This window comes from Poecilia reticulata, chromosome 14 (genome assembly GCF_904066995.2).
Source record: "Poecilia reticulata chromosome 14, P_reticulata-male-v2, whole genome shotgun sequence".
NCBI classification, from domain to species: domain Eukaryota; kingdom Metazoa; phylum Chordata; class Actinopteri; order Cyprinodontiformes; family Poeciliidae; genus Poecilia; species Poecilia reticulata.
The window spans coordinates 18,475,056-18,495,051 of NC_088843.1; the positions used below are offsets into that span (position 1 = coordinate 18,475,056).

Here is a 19,996-nt window from a genome sequence, read left to right on the forward strand (position 1 = left end):
TTTGGTGAGATGACAATCTGTAGATATATGGTTGCATGAGTTGTAAAAAAAAGAAAAATCACAATATTGAAATTTGGACTTGTTAAAAGAAACTCGAATCTTTGTCCACTTTGATAATTATGTTAGTAGCACAACAAGAAGGAATCGTTCAGGATTGTTGAAGTGAAGTTATTCCCTTTTACATTCTCTTAGATAATCACTCTGATAGAAAAGGAAAAAAAACAAACTACATGATCTGTTCTCAGTGTGCGTTTCATACAGGAAGATAATTGGTGATGCACTGCCTCCTACAGCCATTTCCCTGTAAGTAACCATTGACTTTCTTGTAAATCCAAATCTCAAATGGCTTAATGGTTCAAAAACTAATGTTTGCATAAGCACATTTTATACACATCTGATAAAATTATACATTATAAAAACGAATTAATGTTAAATATACATGTCAGTCTTTATTTTTCCATTTCTAATGCAAAGCAAAAACATTAAAGTGAGGGGTTCCTGATATCTTTTCCTTTTATCTCACCACAGGTTCTTGGCTACCAGAAGGTTTTTTTTTTTTTTTTTTTTTTACTTTTATCTTGTCAGCTTCCACTGTCACCACGTCAGAATCTGCAAAACAAGCCAAACATGCAGCAGATTGATTGGACAGACGGCTGCTCCTCAGACAGAGGAGCTCTGCTCATTGGATTGTTGCGGATGTGCTGCGGGCTGCAGGGGGCCCTGCAGACTATAAAAGCATCCACTGCACACAGATGGAAGCACAGAGGGAATCTACAGCAGCTGGCCTGAGCTACAGCATCACACACAGCTGGAATCCTCACCGAGAGACGCAGCTCAGCCATGAGTGAGGTAAGAGCCTTTCACTGAGCTGCAAAGCTTCTCATTTTATAAATTAGATTCATGACTATGAGGTTTTCTTTGACTTTTGTGCAGTCAGCTGAACTACTACAGGCTCAGGTGTTGACATTTTGTACTTTATAAGTGATAAATCTTATTTACGTGGTTGTAAGTTTAGCTGACAAACCGATTTACAGTGAGCCGACTGAACTTTTCCTTTAAAATTATGTCAAATTTATGCTGATAGAAAGCAGAAGTTAAAATCCAGCCATATACTCGGTGTGCTTCTGGCTTTATAATCAGAATAAAATTTGCTCACAAGATTATTATGCGAGTGGCTGCAGATCTGAAGGACAAGTCGACGTCAAACAACTCCTTACCAGAACATTGCGATAAAGTTCTGAACATGTTTCTGCGTGACATTTCAAGCCGGATCCGGTGTGATGAAGCGGAGATGGCTCCGACCTCCGCGCTCATGCATCATTTATCGGGGTCCAAAAATCAAACTTTGCACGTTGTCTTTGGAGGATCTGAGAGAGAGCGGAGCGAGAGGAGACTCCAGACACACACCGCTCAGTTACTGAATTATTCAGAGTAACTGCGAAGCCGGAGGAAGAAACAAAACACAAAAAAAAAACACTCATTCTGTCAGTGTGCATTTGTGAGCACAGCCTCCAATAAGACCTTATCACGAATTGCTCACCCTGAGGATCACCGCTGACTGAGAGCATGAGGATACATATTTTATCTTTTTCCTCCAACATCCCAGCTGCTCCTTGGAGCAGCTTGTGGTCTGGTGTTAAGCTTTCTGTACAATGTGACACAACATCCAATAGAGGTTTTATTCTTTACTCTTCCCTGCAATTCTTACAGAGTGACGTTCAAATAAAAGTCAGGAAACTTTGAATGCTCGGGAGAATGGATGAGTTTCCTAATCTACGACTCAGTTTGGATTTTAAAGAACATTATGATCATTGGGACTCTCACAAATGGTGGAAACGTGACCTGGCCAGGCTAGTTTTCGTCTCCGTGAAAGCAAAGAAGCAACGAAACAGAAATTCAACATGGCTGCCGTCGTTTCCTCTGGTCTGAAATGGTGTTAGAAGTCATCTAAAACTCAAGGTATGAAAGTTGAACCACCTGGTTTTAGATACCAAATGTAGCTGAGTGGTTCAATTTTAAATAATTAGTCTTCCGTGTGCAAGTCAAAGAGAAATGGATGTTAGACCTAAAGAAAAAAAATAGGATTAAGTCTTCAGTTTGTTTCTTTTCTGGTTAAGTATTCCTACTTAGAAGTTAAACATTTTTTCTTAAATAGCTTAGTTTGTTGCCTGTAGGGGGCGCTGTGTTCCGTCATTTCAACCAGAAATGCACATCCTCTTGTTTTTTTTAATAACAGCCCACATGTAGGGTAGAGTCAAAAACCATGCTGGGTTTTTACAAACATATATACTTTTCAACATAAATTAATTGTCCAACATTTTTGACAACTGCGTTGAAAATGTTCATCTCCTGCTAGCAGCTGTGAAATACCAACAGCAATATCAGACATTTTTTACCTCCAAGGTTCCATGAATGAACCTTCAAATTGAGCAATGACTTAAATAAAAACACAAAAGCCTTAAAATGAAACATCCGAGAAAAAAAAAAAACCCTGGTCACTCCAAAAGCAGCAAACCCCCGATATTAAAAACAAGGTACTGCAGCTCTGCCTTTAATTTATCCCAATGAACCAGAAGCTGCATCGCTTCATCATTCCCACCTGACTGATTTGAGTCACACGATTTCCTTTGGCAAACAGGAAACTGACAGCTCAGCCTGATCGCATCCCCAGTTCACATCGTCGATGCTGGAGCTCCACAGAGCTGTGTGTTCAGACTGTTCCTGTTCACAGTACCTGGAATACTGTGACGATACTCAAAAACAATAACCATGTCATGAACTCATCCAACTGTCATCCAAACTGGTGAAATAGTGTAAAGTTTCAAGGTTCAAGTATTATTAGACAAAAACACTTACCAGTCTGCTGCTTAAAACACCTACTCTTACAAATTTTATAGAATTAATTCACGTATTTTTACAAAATTGTTAAACTAAAATCACAAAGTTGTCCAACACTGCTGCAAAAAAGGTCTGGAAATGTAATGAGAGGTGAAGTAAGTTCAGTGTATTCGTATTGCTGCTGTTGTGCTGCCATGTCCATTATGCTGTAAATGCAAAACAACCCTTTGCTTCAACTCCATGTCGAATAATGGCCAGATCACAAAAACTTCCATATTGCACCAGAAACTCCTTGCATGGCTTGTAGACACTTAATGTCTAACATCCGTCTTCTCCCCCTCCTCCATCTTTTTAATTTGGTCGTGTGTGACGCTGTAAATCTCAGCGGCTGGCGAGATTTCACACATTGCCAAATTAACACTGAGGCTGCAATAAAACTGATGTATTTTTTACTTCCCCATTAGTGCGGCTGACATAATTTGCTATCAAATTTCCGCACATGAGAACTTTCCCCGGGCAAAAAGTTTTCAACCAGAAATTGAGATGTAATTTTCTGACAATGTTGCAGTAATTCCACCGCAGGTTAATTGGAGTTGAGTGCTGCCTGCCATTAGACCATCCACCAACACATGTGACATCATTAAGGTGTTTTTATTTTTTTTTACATTGAACTCATCTCGACAATTAAATGACCAAATTCTCTTTCACACCTTTAAAATTCGTCAAAGAATGCAATGAGAGAAAAGATTCCTGTGAACATTTTTAATGAAAACATCCAGTTCTGGAGTGGAGTGGGTCTTGAGATGTCCTGCTGTGTCGTTAGCAAAGCCTTTACTTTAATTACACTAAGAGTTGGAGGGGGGCGGCATGGTGACCACTTGGCAAAGCCGTTAGCTCCATCATCCAAAGAGGAACGGCCTCCTTTTTTTTTTCTTGTCTAATGATATTAGAGTGTTAAAAGATGCTGAGCAATGTAGAAAAAAAAAAACCTGCACGGTTAGTAGCAAACACTGTTCACGCATTGATTTCTTTTATATTGCCTCAATCTAACTCAAAACATCTTAAAGAGATTAAAATGTGACTGAACGTGAAAAACCAGGAAATCGAAAATGTTTTTGTTTACATTCGGAATACAGCTTTGGAAATGGTTCATAGTGATTTACTGAGCGACCCCCCGACCTCCTTTAAAAGATAGAGATTAATCTAGTTCGATCCGTAATCCATCTAAACCGTCTGCAGGCTTTGCTGCTGCTGAAACCTGTTCTTTAGGTAATCTTGGATTCTGCAGGGCTTTGCACAAACAGACAACCGTCGCTCAGTGTACATCATCAAAACAGATTAAGATGGAACGCATCATGCCGTACATACTGCCAAAACGGGATTGAATTTTGAGCTCTCGCAAAGAACCATATGGATAAATTCATACCAAAGCCATCAAAATGTTTCATTGGGATTTTTCTGGGGGGGATTGAATGTAATTCCATGGTGACGGCTCATATTTGCAGAGCCCTGCAATAACGGTAGCAAAAACATTTCAAATCATTCCTTTTAAAACCTAATTAGTTCTCTACATAAAATAAAATTTAGGAAAACTCATTGCCTCAAATTTTTTTTAACTGATGGAGTAACACTAACTTGTGCAATTTTAGTGATAAATCTGACTGTTGTAATTACTTAAACAGTAGCCAAACAGAGGAAACGGGATCAAATTAAAGGCAAACTACATGATAGAGTTTCTGCTTTTTATTTGTTTCTCTGCTCAAACTTTTGACAGAAAAAAAAACAGAAAGCAGTGATCGTTTGCGAAATAAACACAATCATATGCAAGGCTACACCCTCATGAAGTATTCATGAAAATGAACACACAACTCGCTCGTGGCGCAGTTTTATACATGCAAATGTTAAATGGCAGAAAGCAGCTAATGTGGGCCGTACCGTTCTGAAAGAGGCTCATGCTTGATGAACTAACTGATAAAATAAAGGCTGAGTACTTTATTTAATCTGCTTCTTGGTCAAAACTGGATGTTTAAACCCTGCCATCAAACCGTGTAGCCAACACCCAAGCTGTTGTCAAACGGTACGATATAAGTATGTAGCAAATAAACTGTGGAGTACAAGGCCCAGTCCCGTTTGAGTCGGTTGTTTCAGTATGTGCTCTTTTTTTTTAAAAATTTTTATTCTTTTCTTTCAGCTCAAACAAGATCTATTCTTATCTTTAAATTCTATTTTTAACCCGATCTGTAACTAACTGTGTGTGGTGTCCTGTCTAAATGTTTTAAAACTGCCTTTGAGGTGGAATGAATTATTGACCAGAGGACGACGGCCCATCGTTCAATCAGCCACCGCATCCTGGCCTCGCTGCCGTCCCGTTTCCAGTCCGCCGCTGGGAGGGGGAGAGGGGGGGAGCCGCTCCGGAGCAGAGACGGCGCTGGGATGAGCTGCCGCTGACCTACATTTTCTTTCTCCTTGTTAAATTCTTAATAGATCCTGAGTGCAGCGCGGTGCGTCTCCCTGGGGAGTCCATGTAAAAGAACCAAAAATAGCCACACACCAGCAAGGTGGTTTATTCATTTGACCAGTTCCCGTCAGCAATCGTTAAACCAACACGACTCATTTGTGCAGGAGAAGATCAGACCACGCTGACTCAACTTTTACTTCTACACCCGGATGTTTCCATGGCAGTTTTTCATTGGAGACCTTCTGCCGGAACCTTTGTGCTCACGCGTTTCCGGCTCGCTCGTATGTTGGACGCGCAAGCAGAATCCGCAAGCAACAGCGATGGAAGACCAAGTCACTTTTCTCACCCGGATCATTTTTCTGATGAACAACCAAAATAACAAATGTTTTGGTTGCGCAGCGTCTCTCTCTCTCTCTCTCTCTCTGTCTGTCTGTCTGTCTGTCTCTCTCTCTCTCTCTCTCTCTCTCTCTCTCTCTCTCTCTCTCTCTCTGTCTGTCTGTCTGTCTGTCTGTCTGTCTGTCTGTCGACTGATCACCACAGCGCATATTAAGCAGATGAAAGTCGGCATGACGCCCTGAGTCCCAACGGCACAACCTAGCTTTGATTTTTATTTATTTTTTATTTTTTTGCATGCCAAACAAACCTCCTCTGCTCGCACTGCTTCCATCTCGTGATGGAGCGGGAGGCAGATGTCGGGTCTTACTTTGACTTTGTTCTCGTTTTGACTCGCACACATCAGAAGTGCTTTGGCATTTGGAAGTGAAAGCGCGGAGTTAATAATTCAAGTCAAACATTGTGAGATGAAACGACGATCTCAGCTGGAAACCATCTGTTAAAAATGATTCGCTTCATATCACGTGACGCCTGTTCAATGTTCAACCTTAGTGGCGCTTTTGTATAAACTGAGTAGTCTCAAGGACGTATTAGTTGTCTTACTCAGTGGCGCAAAAAGTGGATATGCAGGGTATGCAACGCATAGGGGCGCAGCACCAGACGGGGCGCCAAAACCCCGTCTGGAGGGGGCGATCTATGTTTTCGCATCCACCTGAATAATGTGTAGTTGCGCCACTGGTCTTACTTGACGCAAACGAGATTACTTTGCAAATGCTGGACGTCTGAAACTCGCTGTCAGATGGGTTCTGGATTCAAAAGCTGCGGTTTCAAACTTTGAGAAGTCTGTGTTGGTTTCAGTATTTCTCCTTAAGAACTATAATCAACCGTACTCAATAAGTTACTTTTCCTAACCTTCCTGGAATGAATGGTGGTTAATTATTTATGAGCAAATGTAATGTTATCGACGAGATCCATTCAATAAATTAGATTATTGTAAAGCCCATTTGTTTTAGTAGATTTATGACTAAGTGAAATACATTATGTAGATTGATTACACACAGATGGATGTTTGAAAGCCTTTATTTCTATTAATACGTTTCCACTTATAGCTAATGAAAACAAATTAAAAAGTAGAATCTTACATCAGACCAATAACCCCCACCCCCACATATTTTTAAAATTAGAAATGTGGGCTTATTAAAAAGTACGCTTAAGGTTATTTTTCAAAAGGTACTTTTAAGACTCATCAGGCCTAATTTACTGAATATTACACAGTGATTCTTGAGAACAGGGACAAAACAGGTCCTATGGATGAAGCACAAAATTGTAATAAAATATACACAAAATATATATTTTTCAAAAATCTGACTAAACTAACCTGGGTCATGTGAGCACAACAATGTATATTTTCCAGGTATTTGCTGAATATTTTTTAATTTTGAACATTGTAGATGATGCCTGTAAAATCCCTTGTCCAGGAGCAGAACTCAATACATTATAATAGTTTAAAACAAATAAAGAAATACTAAAATTATATATTATGACAATTAAGTATAAGTAGTCACATAAATAATTATAAAGGTATCAATAAATTGAATTAAAAAATTTTTTAAATATATTTTCCAACTCCATTGAAATTTGTCCCTAGTTTTTGTCAACACCGTCAGAAATGAAAAGAATTTTTTTAAAAATCTGGTATTTTTGGGGGGCACCAGAACTTCTGAGGACCCCATGACCACTTCCTTTCTCTTCCTTTGCTAAGAGGGCCAGTTAGCTCTGGTTACCTTAAGTTATTCTTTAGTTTTTTTCTTCTTTTAATTCCTAAGTTGTTTGTCACAACCATGATGCATCAACTCCGTAACTGACGATTTACAAAACTTTGATGAAATTTTGTGAAATAAAAGCTTAATTTTAGGATACTGTAAAGATTTCATGGACCTGATTAGCTACAATATGGCCTCCTTCAGAATAACATCATATAAATTGAGGTAGTTTGGCATTTCGTCAACTCCGTCAGATGTCAACTCCATCAGTTTTTGTGACTCTTTCAGTGAAATTGTTGACAAATCTCACTTAAATGTGCAATTAATTCATTTTAATGTATTTTACATAAATTGCAATACTTCACATATACCAAGTTTTTCATTTTACTCACTAGTTTGTCACCACCTTCAGTTCTGTGTCAACTCCATCATGAAGTGTCAACTCCATCAGATGGACTTTTTGTTTTTTGTTTTAAATAATATTTATTTTGTTTCTTGTCTGTAAAACGAGCAAAGATATCACTAATATGGTATTTTAAAAATCATTTTATATTTATTTTTGTCAGATTGTGATGACAAAGTTCTGGGTCAGGTTGATTAAAAATGTAATTTAAAAAAAAATGTTGCAACTGGGAACTTGCACCTTAGCATCTTTACATTTCCAAAACATAATTCATCATATTTGCATACATAAGGTTGAGAAATAATGATAAAAAAAAGGGAAAATTAAAACCCATTTTGTCCCTATTCTCAAGAATCACTGAAATACATAAATACTCAGAGCAGGGGAAGTCTGACAGGTCTGGTAATTAACACAACAAAATGTCTTCATATCCATGGAGTAAAATATTATATGACCAGATATTAACTGTAAAGTGCTTTCATAAACAGACAACAATCTCTAAATTCTGTACATTCAGAGGTTCAAATAGAGAAACTTTGCTGTAATAAATTCAACCTGCCAGTTTTCTGGTGGAGTCCCAATTCATGTCCACAATGGATGCTTTTTAATAATCCATAATAATTAAATCCATATTTAGAGCCTGTTTGACGGGCGTTGTAGGAAGAATAACACACAGTCTGTAACACTCCATTCAAACTCAACATTGGTGAATGATCAGCAGTCCTGGTCAGTTGTGATCGCTTCAAACTGTGAGTGGTATTTGGTTTCTAACACAGGACCAAATCTTCAAATCTATTCAGGAAAGGGTTTGTTTAAACCGTTTCCCTCTCTCCCTGTATTATTAATGAAAACAATGAAAGAAAGCAGAAGTCTGTACTTCCTTTATTGGGAGGTTTTTTCCATTTCGGTTGGATTTTATCGACCTTCTACCTGCTGCTGTTGGCCACAAGCGCTGGTTTGTTCAGTGATCGGAACGAAAACAATAGATTTCTGAAGTTCTGTTCATCAGTCGGGACCAATCACCCAATAGTGGTCACACCAGCTGATTTCTCTGTGCACCTTGGTTAACAATAGGGGGAACTCGCAGTGTGAAACAAACGCCTCACTGGAAATGTTTTGCCCATCGAATATCACTGATATGCAGCACAAATGAGTAAAAATACTTGGGCTGCCTCTTGGTTTTGAAAATCACTTAAAAACCACAATGACCTCTAAAAGTTTTAACCAAGTTTGGATTTAATTTTAAACATGCTAGAATAACTATATGTCTTAGAGAGAAAAATCTTGAGTTCATACCTGGCTCTGTTTTTTTTTTTTCTTTGTCTCCCTAAATGTTGAAAACATTTTCCTTCCTTCTTTGACTCTACAGAGGAAAACACCCGGAGCAATGACTGGAAACACCAAGCCATCTGCTGGCCACGGTATGTTCAGAGCGCCATGTTTTATTCTCGTTTTGGTTTGGTACGGATCGAGAACAAAAGGCCCTTCTGGAAAAACTTTCTGGTTGAAACTAAGAGTGATGATGATGAGGATTGTTTTTGTATAATTCTGTAATTGTTTTGTTTTGGTCTAGGTGGCATTTAGAGATTCTCCTTTCCAGTTTCCTGTTTTTATTTCTGTGTGGTTCGCTTTAGTTCCTGTTTTCTGTCTCTCCTGTTCCTGAGTTTCTTGGTCTGTTTCTGTTCAGTTTTTCCATTACTAGATGCTTTAGGGGGTTTTTTATCCAAGTTTTGCTGATGTAGTAAAACATTTCGTTTGTGAATTATTTTGCTTCCAGCCTCATTTGAATCACAAAACTATCAAGAATCAGCAAATACTAATAACAGGTCGCATAATTTCCACCTTTTGTGGTTTTTAAATTATGGTGTAATTTTTATACTCTTAAGATTTTTGTAAAACAAAACCCTTTGATATTGCTTAGGTTTTATAAAAATGTTCTTTGAACTGCACCTTTAAGACATTCTTTCATTCACTTATGAGCTAAAACATGGTCACGTTTCAGTGCAGCTGATATTTATTATATTTTTATCTTATTTTTTGCCGTTAAATCCAAAGATTTGAAGCTTATTGACTTTTATGAACAGACAAGAAAAACTTCTTTCTCCTACAGTATTTAATTTTATGTAATAAAAACTAAAATTCGAGTTTGTTTCACACAAACGAACAACCGTCCACCTCTAGTGGGATTTCTTGTCTCATAACCGCAAATACTTTTATTCCTTCAGTGAGATTTTTCCGCACGTTTCTATTACAAATGTGCACAAAACACCAGAAATTTCGCAATTGCCGTGTTTCCACTGAATAAGAAACACGTTTGGTCCCTCATTAAAAAACGTCGTCCTCCCACCACTTCCTGTCGTCGTCTTCGTCATTTCCGCCAGCGGTAACATCCTGCTATTGATCGCATGACTCGTGATGCAAAGAAAGTGTTTCTATTGCAGTTTAGTGAAATACACTAATGTTGATGCGGACAAAAAAAAAAAAAAAAAAAAAGCACCTGATCCTAGCACAAAAACTTTTTATTAAAAAACTTACATTTTTCCAATTAATTCAATTCTGTGGTCAATAAAAACACAGCTACTGTCGCTAAATTATTTTCCATATCAATACACTACGAAATCTCCTGTTGTAATTCTCTCAGCGTCTTCAAGAGAGCTTTCTGCTAACACAATGCATGCAGCAGGTCAGTGGCAGCTGAATGACTCCATCACCTCAGCCCACTGAGAGAAGCACACCTGGAGGAGGAGCACGTCTCTTCTCTCTGATAAACCTGAGAGGACCGCTGCTCAATTGGGTTTCTGTCCCAGTAGATAAGGGGCGTTACAGCACAGGTTCATCCCGCAGGCACACGTCCCAGAGGCGATGGGGAGAGATCTGAGACGGCTGATTCAATTTCCCACAAGTGTGAAATGTGCTTATTTTTGTCATCTTTCTTGTTTTCTTCCATGACGTGGTTTCGAGTTGCCGATATTGAGCTAAATGCAAGGTACTCTGACATGTTACACAAAATAAAAAAGAATAATAATAAAAAAAAAAAATCTGATGTTTTATAATCAAATCAAATGCAATTTTGCTGAATTTTTCTTCTGATTCTGGGAATGAAAGTTTTTTTATTTTTTATTTGTGTCTGCATTTAGGAACTGTTTCTTTAAGTACAATCTTATAAGCAAAGACGGAATGAAAGAAAATTCTCATTCTGAACTATCTTCAGCCTTTATTTTACTGCTAGCAATGCTAACCACGCCAATGGTGTGCAGTTAATTAATAAACCTGAATATTCCCTGAAGCAGGGAGCGGCTGCAGAGTTCCACGTGGCTCTTTTAGACCCTCCAATGTGTTCTAGTAACTTTGGCCCAAAAATGCAAAAGAATCAGTCGATGCTTTTAAATGTAAAGGTAATAAACAGTTCTTTTCCTAGGCATTTTGTGCAATACATACGTACCATTTCCAATCAAGTGAACGATCCGCTGGTTCCCTTCACCAGCTGACGTCTTAGTGCATCTCTCTGGTAAAATCCAATCCTTTTTAATTGATAGAGCTCTATTAAAAATAACTAAATCTCACACAAACCCTCTTTAAAATTATTTTCCAAAGGGTGTTGGATAAGTGTGCCAGGTCTCTGAAGTCCAGCTAAAGTGAGATGACCTTTGGCCTTCCAGAGAAGACGGGACTGTTGGGAAGAGTCTGTGCGTGTTTTGAGAGTCTGCCCTGCGATTCTGAAATATGGTTTTGTTTTTATTGTCATCCAAGCAACGCAGGGCCAGCAAAAGGCTCCGTCTAAACGTGAGTAAACCGTTTGGGGGGGAAAAAAATCCCTTTTACAGCCAAATGGGCCACTTTCACCAGGACCAGCACAGCATGCATGGAGCTCTGCACTGTACGACCCACTGTGATGCATGAACAGACATTACAGAGGAAGCGGTGAAGCCGCGGATCTAAATGCAGAATATTTTCTGATCTATTGATCACATTTTGCATGTGTGAACAATCAACACTGCCTTAAGTTTAACGTGTGCGCTGTGTTTACCCTTTGAAGCACAAAGAATGAGGCTTTGCTTGACTGGAATTTTACAAAATGCATGTTGATCAGCCCCAAAGTTTCAGACGGGATATCCCTTAGAAACTGGGGCTATTTGGTCAGTCAACACTCTTTATGAAACTGAAAAATGTAAGTTTTAAAAGATGAGGGACCAAATCTACTGTAAACCAAGCAGGCGGCTCTGCTTGGTTTTGGAGCTCCGAGATCCGTGAATCTCTGCAGCTCACAAGCCTCTGGACTCAAACACGGGCCACTCGTCACCCAACGGGAAACCTTCATCGAAAGGATTCAAGAATGGCCAAAAAAATTTAAATATCTCGTCATTACAGACTGTAACTCTGCGAAATGTCTGGAGAAAACTGTGGTGTGAAGATGCAAACACGAGAGCTTAAGCTGTTTGCTTTAGAAGAAAACAGAATAAAATAATTTAAAATGTTTCCTTATTTTAAGTTCCGGGTTCTTTTGGAGATATCTTTGTTTACTGCATGTTAAATGGCTGCATGTTAAATTTCTGTTCATAGACACGTCTTGTGTCTAACAAACGGCTCCTGTTTTCTTCTTCACTGTCATTACACTGTGTTCCACTCAACATAAAGATATTTTGAATGAAGCTGAAGTGATTCACCAGTTCTGACACCTAGATGTCTAATGTTTCATTCAGACACTTCTTTTTTCATTCACTGAGTATTTTTGGCTCAGCATTGTTTATAAAATGACAGTTTGGAATAAATTTTTCTACATCTATATTTAAACCATAAAAGAAGTTTCTTTTCATTTCCCAAAATCTAGTCGTTCAAGCTGAATACACAGTTCACCAAATGTAAGAATGTCATATTTTGTTTAATGAGTTTCTTTCCCTTCAACAATGAGTCTGATTTAATGTCGGACAGTTGAGGAAAACAAGATTTTCTCTTAAATTCAGTGTATGTAAATATCTGGGTTCATTTAGGTTTGGACATTTGTCCGCAGATATGCGGTCACTCCGGGTCTGGAATGGGTCAGCATGTCTTTTCACTCTTTCCCTTCCTGTCTACCCCAGACGGAAAGAACAACGTCCCCCAGGACTTTGACATCGACATGGACGACCCCGAGACGCAGAGGGCCGCCGTGGCTATCCAGTGTCAGTTCAGAAAATTCCAGAAAAAGAAGCAGGATGTGAAGTCGTAGAGCAAACGTCGTCAGACTCGTCGCTCTCCTGATATGGTCTCGGTTTTGCATGTCGATCAAACTGCTGCACTGTCCAGAGCTGCGAGGCGAGAAGGCTGAGATGGGGGATGAGGGGGTCCTGGAGGTGAGGGTGGGTGGGGAAATATCACTGTAAAAGTCTGTACATTTTACAAACACTAAAACACCTGATATAAGCATCATTGGGTTGGTCAGTTTTCACTCTGAATGGGTCATTCTTGTTGAGTCTTATAGAACCGTGTAAGGTGCAAATTTACACGTAGCAAATAATTGGGAATAATTGGAGAACAAAGTCGCTGGCAGTTCAGATTATAAATGGTTTAATAAAGAAATCCACTGAATGTCTGAGTAGCTATAACTATGAGCAGCCTCAGCTTTTACTTTCACGCCGTTGTGTTGTTCTGATGTGAACGTTCTGCTGCCCCTTTAACATCATCACAGCTGTCAAACACTGTGTGCGTCATGTCGTAATTCCTGGTGTGTGTTGTTGTGTTTTGCTGCTGTGACATAACTGATTCAATGTTCCTGTAGTTTTCCTGTATATGTTTAGTTTACAAACACACAGAGTTATGCACGCAAGCTTGCACACATGCATAAAAGAAGAAGAAAAAAATCACAAATAAAGAAATTTAAAAAACGCTGATGAGTCAGTTGCTTTCCTTTGCTTCACAACTAGTTAAGGCAAAATGTCAATGTCTGTGTTGGCATTATGAGGAAGTCAGACAGGATTACAGCTGCAAAAATGCACCACTCCTGGTCAAAAACAACCAATTAGAGTCATGAAGAGTATCTTAGTGCTGTCCATCAATCTCATGTACTCGCTGCTCGATGTGCTAAATAGAAAAACAACTTGCAGTTTCAGGGAAACCGTTTATCCGCCGTCTGTCATTGGTGGCCATGCTAACGAGCCTTTGCATTTGTAGCAGGCTACGTTGTGGTGAACCTGCTTTAGCATAGCAAACAGCAAAGGGGGACAAGTGTGTGCTAAGACCCTCCTCTTGGCTCTGATTGGTTGTTTCTGACTGAACGGTGTATTTCTGCAGTTAATACTGGGAGATGGAATAGGAGCTCGATTTTTTTCACATTATACTATCACAACATAATTTTAACAAATATGCAAGGCAGTGCATTAATTAGCATTTCACTGCCTCGCAATAGTTAGAGCAATAATAAGGATTTTAGCTGTTTTCTAAGTATTAGTTATTTTTAGTATACTGAACGTAAGTGATGCCCCACATGCTACTGACAGCATTTAGGCTAGCATTAGCATTTTGGCTAATTTTAGCTGAACACACTGAATGGAGTAAGTCCATGTCAACATGCTTGTGACTCTACATGCTCTTGAGTACATTGTAGCTGACTTTAGCATTGATGCTAATTTTTAGCATCAGAACTCTGGGTTCCAACCCTTTGGCACCCCAGTTAAATTTCTTCATAAATCTTTTAGTTTACTTTTTATCTCTCCAAACTAGCAGGTTGTTTGAATTTTCACTCACATGTACTTGTCTATAAGCCCAATAATAATCAAATCACGGATAACAAAGTGGAAGTTTCCAATTATACTGTGATACCGGTCCAACTTAAAACACATTCAGCCCCAGCAAGATCCTGATGTAGCCGACAAACTTAGGTGAGTTGGTGTAGTTAACAGCTTAGGTAAAATGAGTTTGAAATCCAACGAAAGTCCATGAACAATGCCTAGTGTTACAGAAATGCACCTTGATCCAGTACTATGACTGTCGCTTCACATTCTTAGTCATTTCTGACCTGCAGCTGAACTCAGCTTCATTCATCACCTTTTAGTATAAGAAAAAGTTATTCAGGTAGCATAATGTTGGACTCTTTCATATTTTCATACAAATTTCCCTGCTGAAAGACCTTATGACGACCCATTTATAGCTTTTTGACAAACTCCACCAGAGTTTTATTGAAAATCTCCTGTTAGTCTAGAGTTTGCCATCCACTCTAACAAGACCTTTAGGAAACGAACACAGCATTACATTATATTTAAAAATGGGTTTGAAGTGCTTTCTTTTTTTTTTTTTACATTTTTATAATGATTTTTCTTTAGAAAAAGCGTGGGTGCTTAATGTTTGCTAATATGGCTCTGCGTGCCTCTGATGTACATGTTTTCAGTTTTAAATAGTTAAAATCAGCTGGAACAAGGTTTGCCTGTATAGCTGTTAGCCTTCATCTGCTTTGAGGATTTATCCTTTCCCAGAACCATCTGACTATTGTGGATACAAAAACTATTACAAAAGTGTTAATTAAAAAAAAAAATCATAACTTTGCTTCTCTAATTTTCTCAGGTAAAACATCTCATTTTAATACAACCATTACTGTAGTACGTTGGCTCGCTCGCTCAACAGCTAGCGTCTGCATATCACAACAGTTTATTGACTGCGTTTGTTTGTTTCAGTGAATGTAATGTGACTGTTTTAAACTGCTGTCATGACACCTTGCTTAAGACTAGCAGCTGGGTCCATAGCTGAAGGATCAGCACATGCACAGCAGCATGAATATGAATAATAGCTGCTGCATCACCATTTTTTTCCCTCTCTTATTGTAAATAGCTGATTATTTATAAAATGCATCTGGTTTATGTGACTACACTCACATAAACCAGCTCAATTATTGTACAACAGCGCCATCTACAGGACTGGAGAACAATAATAAGCAACCAGCAGGTCAGTTATCTTCAGGTTTTTGTCAAAACACTTTCAACTAGCAGCGTTTCAGGGAACCACATGTAGCTTAATTTCCAAAACTACAGATGAAACCACGTATTTATACACTCAATTAAAAAAAAGTATATTCCTCACTGCCTCACATTAAATCAGTCACAACTTGGCTTGTTTTAGACCCTTCAGATTAGCTTTAGAAAAGGAAAATGATTTCTAATTGTTAAAAACTTGCCTTAAAAACACTGATAATGATATAGATATGTAGTTTGCAAATACTCAAAGACTTTTTTTTAAGATGTGACCTGTGGTCTGGTGAAACTGAAGCCGTTTCTCCATAATGACAGTTGTTACACCTGGAGGAAAAGGTGGATCTTCAAAACTTAAAACACCTTCAGAAATATGAAATACAGGGTTGCCAGCATCATGTTGTGTGTGTTTGTGTGCGCGCGCGTGTGTGTGTGTGTTTTGCTGCTGGTGGAATTGGTGAAAGAACATTATTTGGCAATACTGAAGCAAACAACATCTCAATGCATCAAACAGGAAGTTAAAGCTTGGGCACAAATTGATCTTCCAAATGAACAATGACCCTAAACATGCCACAAAATTGGTTGCAAAGTAGTTTTAGGACAACAAAGTCAATGTTTTGGAGTGACCATCACAAAAACCCCCATCTTAATCTTTCAGAAGGTTAATGGGCTGAGCTTAAAATGTGTTCAACCAAGATGGTCTCAACACTCGACTCAGTTACACCAGCTCTTTCCAGAGGAATGGGCCAAAATTCCAGGAAACTGTTGTGGAAGGAAACCAGATTTGTCTGACTCCAGTCACAAAGTTTAAAAGTCAATTCTGATAAACATTGAGGACGTATACCTTATTTTCAGGACTATAAAGCCCGCCTTACTATAAGCAGCACCTACACATTTTTTTGAAAAGCACCCCCCAAAAAAACCTGAAAACGTACCTATATAAGCAGCACCAGGTTATAAGCCGCTGGTATCTCAGCCCTGCGTCTCCAACGCCGAAACATGGATTTGTTCACACCGAGTTTACGTACAGCGGCTCTATTTCCTTCCTGTACTACCAGATCGATATCTGTCAACTTAAAGGCGGCATCTTTTTCTTCGAGTTGTTTCCATGAGGGAGTATGACTTTAAAGAAATTTCTCCGTCGTACCTGCTGCTAGCATGTGCTTGTTCTAAATAAAAATCAGCACTTTCTTCTTTGATTTCCAATTTTGACTTCCAACTATTCACTTCCTGCTAAAGAGCCCCCTGGTGGTTGAAGAAAAATCCACAGAAAAGCCGCACCGGGTTATAAGCCGCATGGTTCAAAGCTTAGGAAAAAAGTAGTGGATTATAGTCCGAAAAATACTATATAAACTTCTGAATTTGAAGTTGAAGAGAATTATTCCGGCATTTGCAAATGTTTTTGTGATAGTCCTACTTGAACTAAAGTACAAAACATCTTCATTCACTTTAATGCCTGACAGGATGGAGATAACGGAGATGTGTTTTCTTATGAAGTGTGTGCAAATGTTTAGAGTCTTGTAGTTTCATGGGGTGTCATGTCAAACCTGCGCGGGACACTTTGGGGAACAGCCATTTTATTAGTCAAATTTGAACCTTTGTGTTAGTTTCTCTTTATTCCAGTGCCACCATGGTGAACACCAATGTTAAAAAAAAAAAAGTGACATTTTTTTTTTGTATTTTGTTAAAATGTATAATCAGAATGAAGACAGTTAATAATAGAAACTAATCGTAGAAACCGACAGCATGACCTCACAGCGTTTTGTATCAAACTCTTGTCCCTTCAGACTAACTAAAAAAACAACAACAAAAAAAAACCCCAAAAACAAACAAACAGAAGTGGGCCAGGGCAGACAGGAATTAAAAACAGCTTCTTTATGTATATCCACATTATTCATATGTTCTTTTTCTCATCTTTATTTTCATTTATTTTATTTTATTTTTTCCCATAGACATTAGAAGTTTGGTTTGACGTTGGGGATTTCTGCTGGATTGTCTCACATGTCTTATCTTCCCTGTCGAGGAGCATCGCTGCCAACGCAGCAACGGTAAATCTACTGAGAGGAGAGAGAGCCACGACGACTCTACCTAGTGCACTGTAAGGAGAGGGTCAGGGGGTCAGGGGTCAAGGGGGGGGGATCTATCTGGACACACTTGAAGTGCAAACCCTCAGTTCTCTAAAGCCTCCCTGTTCTAGCTAACATCATTTACCACCCGGGCGAACAAGCAGTGGCAAACTACACCTGAAGACAAGAGCCGGAGAGCGTCCAGCCCTGTATTTATACTCACAACATAGTTATTTCTCATCATTACAGTACAGTATAGATCAATAGTTTTCATATACTTGTCTTATCTTTTTATCATATTGCACCATCAAGAATGGGACACAGAGAAAGATTAACAGAGACTCCATTTCCTAATTAAAACAAGATATGTGCAAACATGACTAAGGACTTTATTAACCAAATCAAATTCTTCCCTGTAATATCCACAAATAAAAGTGATTTCTCTTTTTATATATATATTTATAGTAATAAGAATAATAAATCTTCACATTGGATCATTTCATAGTGTGACAAAACGCCTGACTGGACAACCCAGCCGCGGCCGTAATCATTGTCTTTTTAGTTGGTCAGTCCCCATGCATCCATAGGAAATAGATTTTTTTTTTCTTTTCTTTTCTTTTCTCTTCAAAAAAAGTAACAATTTGAGAGCAGCTGAAAAGTTTGGACTGGTGTCAATTGCTTTTCGTTCCAAGGTTTCTCATCCGCCGCCCCTGTTCCCTCCGAGGTTTCGTTCGGCGTCTCGGGGGGTGAGGGGAAAAAAAAAACGTTCCGTAGGAAAAAAATGACTCCAAATTGTCATCTTCCACTGCAGGAAACTTAAAAAAAAAAGAGGAATGAACAATGTCTTGGATCTTATAAAAAACATAGAGCAGTAATGGTGACGATAGATCATTTGGTACTTGGTAATTAATGATCGTTAATAGCTGGCAATTAATTAATAATCACTGATTAATAATAAAGAATTACCAAGAATAAATAATGCTCCCTTGTTGCTCAATTAGTTTGGCAAAACTCCACCTGGAGTCGATCCGGATGGGTGAATTTTTCCTCCCAAGGTGAAACAAAATAAAAATACAAATAAACTGTTAAAGAAAACTCTAAAATCAATAAAAGGAGATTAGTAAAAGTGACCCCCCCCCAGCCATGAAGGGAGGGCACGTATATACAGAACTGCGTGATGAGAGTCAGTTTACTGCACTTGAGTGTTAAGTCCAGCGTTAGAGTGAGTTCTGGTCCCGCCCCAGGCGCCCCTGCTGTTATACCAGCGTGTAGGACTTTGCGTAGGGGTTGCTGCTCTGTTTCAGATGTCCTCTGGAGTCCAGCAGGGACTCCTGTGAGGTGCTGAGCTTGGCGGCCTGGGCCAGCTCCGAGCCCTCCCTGTGGGGCAGCGTGGCCGCCGAGCCGGGCTGCCACTGGGCCGCCGGGTCCCTGCTGGCCTGAGGGGCCTCTGTGGGCGTGGGCGGCGCCATGCGGGACGGCCGCTTTAGCGAGCGGCTTTTCTGGGGCTCCAGACAGGTCTGGCCCATGGCGGCTCTCTCGCCGCCTGCTGTCCCCCTGGAGGAGCCCGAGCAGGACATGCCCCGGTTCAACAGGAAGTCCATGCGCAGGTACGGAGGAAGGTGAACCAGCTCGCCTCCTGCAGGACAACACAGCACAGTTAGCTTAGCCCTTTCATGCATGGTGGTCACTACAGTGGACAGCTGTCTAGAAGCCATTTTCTTGTGCTTCTTGTGGATTTTTATGTTATAAATACACACAGACCACTGAAGTGGACACTAATGCTTCATAAAATACACCATCAACTACTGGCCATCAGCTGCAAATGCAAGAAATTATTTTTTTAAATCCAATATGGCAGACAGAGAGAAAAGCATGCCGACCGACCCAATCCTTCCTCCTACTGTAAAACAAACATTGTGACATCAGATCACCCCTAAAGAACAATACTACTGATGTATTTTTTCAAATAACAACTTTGTATATGGAGAAAATTACAATCGATCACCTTTGTTATTTTTGTTTTAATCATCTAGTATTTAGTTTCACACTTATCTACTTGTACATCCATTTACTTGATTCATTTTCTCAATCATTTGCGTCATTATGTTCTTGTTGTGTGCTTGAGTCCCTTTTATTTATATTTCCACAGCAGTACAGTTTTAGGACGATAAAAATACAGAGAACTGAAGAGCAACTCATCA

General features: G+C 39.2%; 2 protein-coding genes across 4 annotated transcripts in view; one reads left to right on the plus strand and one right to left on the minus strand.

The window, feature by feature from the left end:
• Positions 1-729: 729 nt before the first annotated feature.
• On the plus strand, positions 730-13,001 carry LOC108166850 (calmodulin regulator protein PCP4). 2 transcript variants are annotated; one of them, XM_081615959.1, is made up of 4 exons: positions 730-849; positions 9,165-9,216; positions 11,546-11,578; positions 12,874-13,001. In XM_081615959.1, exons 1-4 carry the CDS (start codon positions 841-843, stop codon positions 12,999-13,001), a joined length of 222 nt encoding a protein of 73 aa, XP_081472085.1. In that variant the 5' UTR covers positions 730-840. The 2 variants fall into 2 exon arrangements, with proteins under 2 accessions (XP_081472085.1, XP_081472086.1); XM_081615960.1 differs by lacking the exon at positions 11,546-11,578.
• Positions 13,002-18,164: 5,163 nt separating this feature from the next.
• The window catches only part of dscama (Down syndrome cell adhesion molecule a), a 101,020-nt gene continuing 99,188 nt past the window's right edge, over positions 18,165-19,996 (minus strand). For both annotated transcript variants that reach the window (XM_008428267.3, XM_008428268.3), the window contains exon 33: positions 18,165-19,431. In XM_008428267.3, the coding sequence (XP_008426489.1) occupies positions 19,052-19,431 (380 nt within the window). In that variant the 3' untranslated portion in view covers positions 18,165-19,051. The remainder of the gene's footprint in view (positions 19,432-19,996) is intronic.

Coding starts and splice junctions, on each gene's coding strand:
- LOC108166850 (XM_081615959.1), top strand. Junction 9,217..11,545: donor CAAGCCATCTGCTGGCCACG/GTATGTTCAGAG, acceptor TTGTCATCCAAG/CAACGCAGGGCCAGCAAAAG. Junction 11,579..12,873: donor GCAAAAGGCTCCGTCTAAAC/GTGAGTAAACCG, acceptor TGTCTACCCCAG/ACGGAAAGAACAACGTCCCC.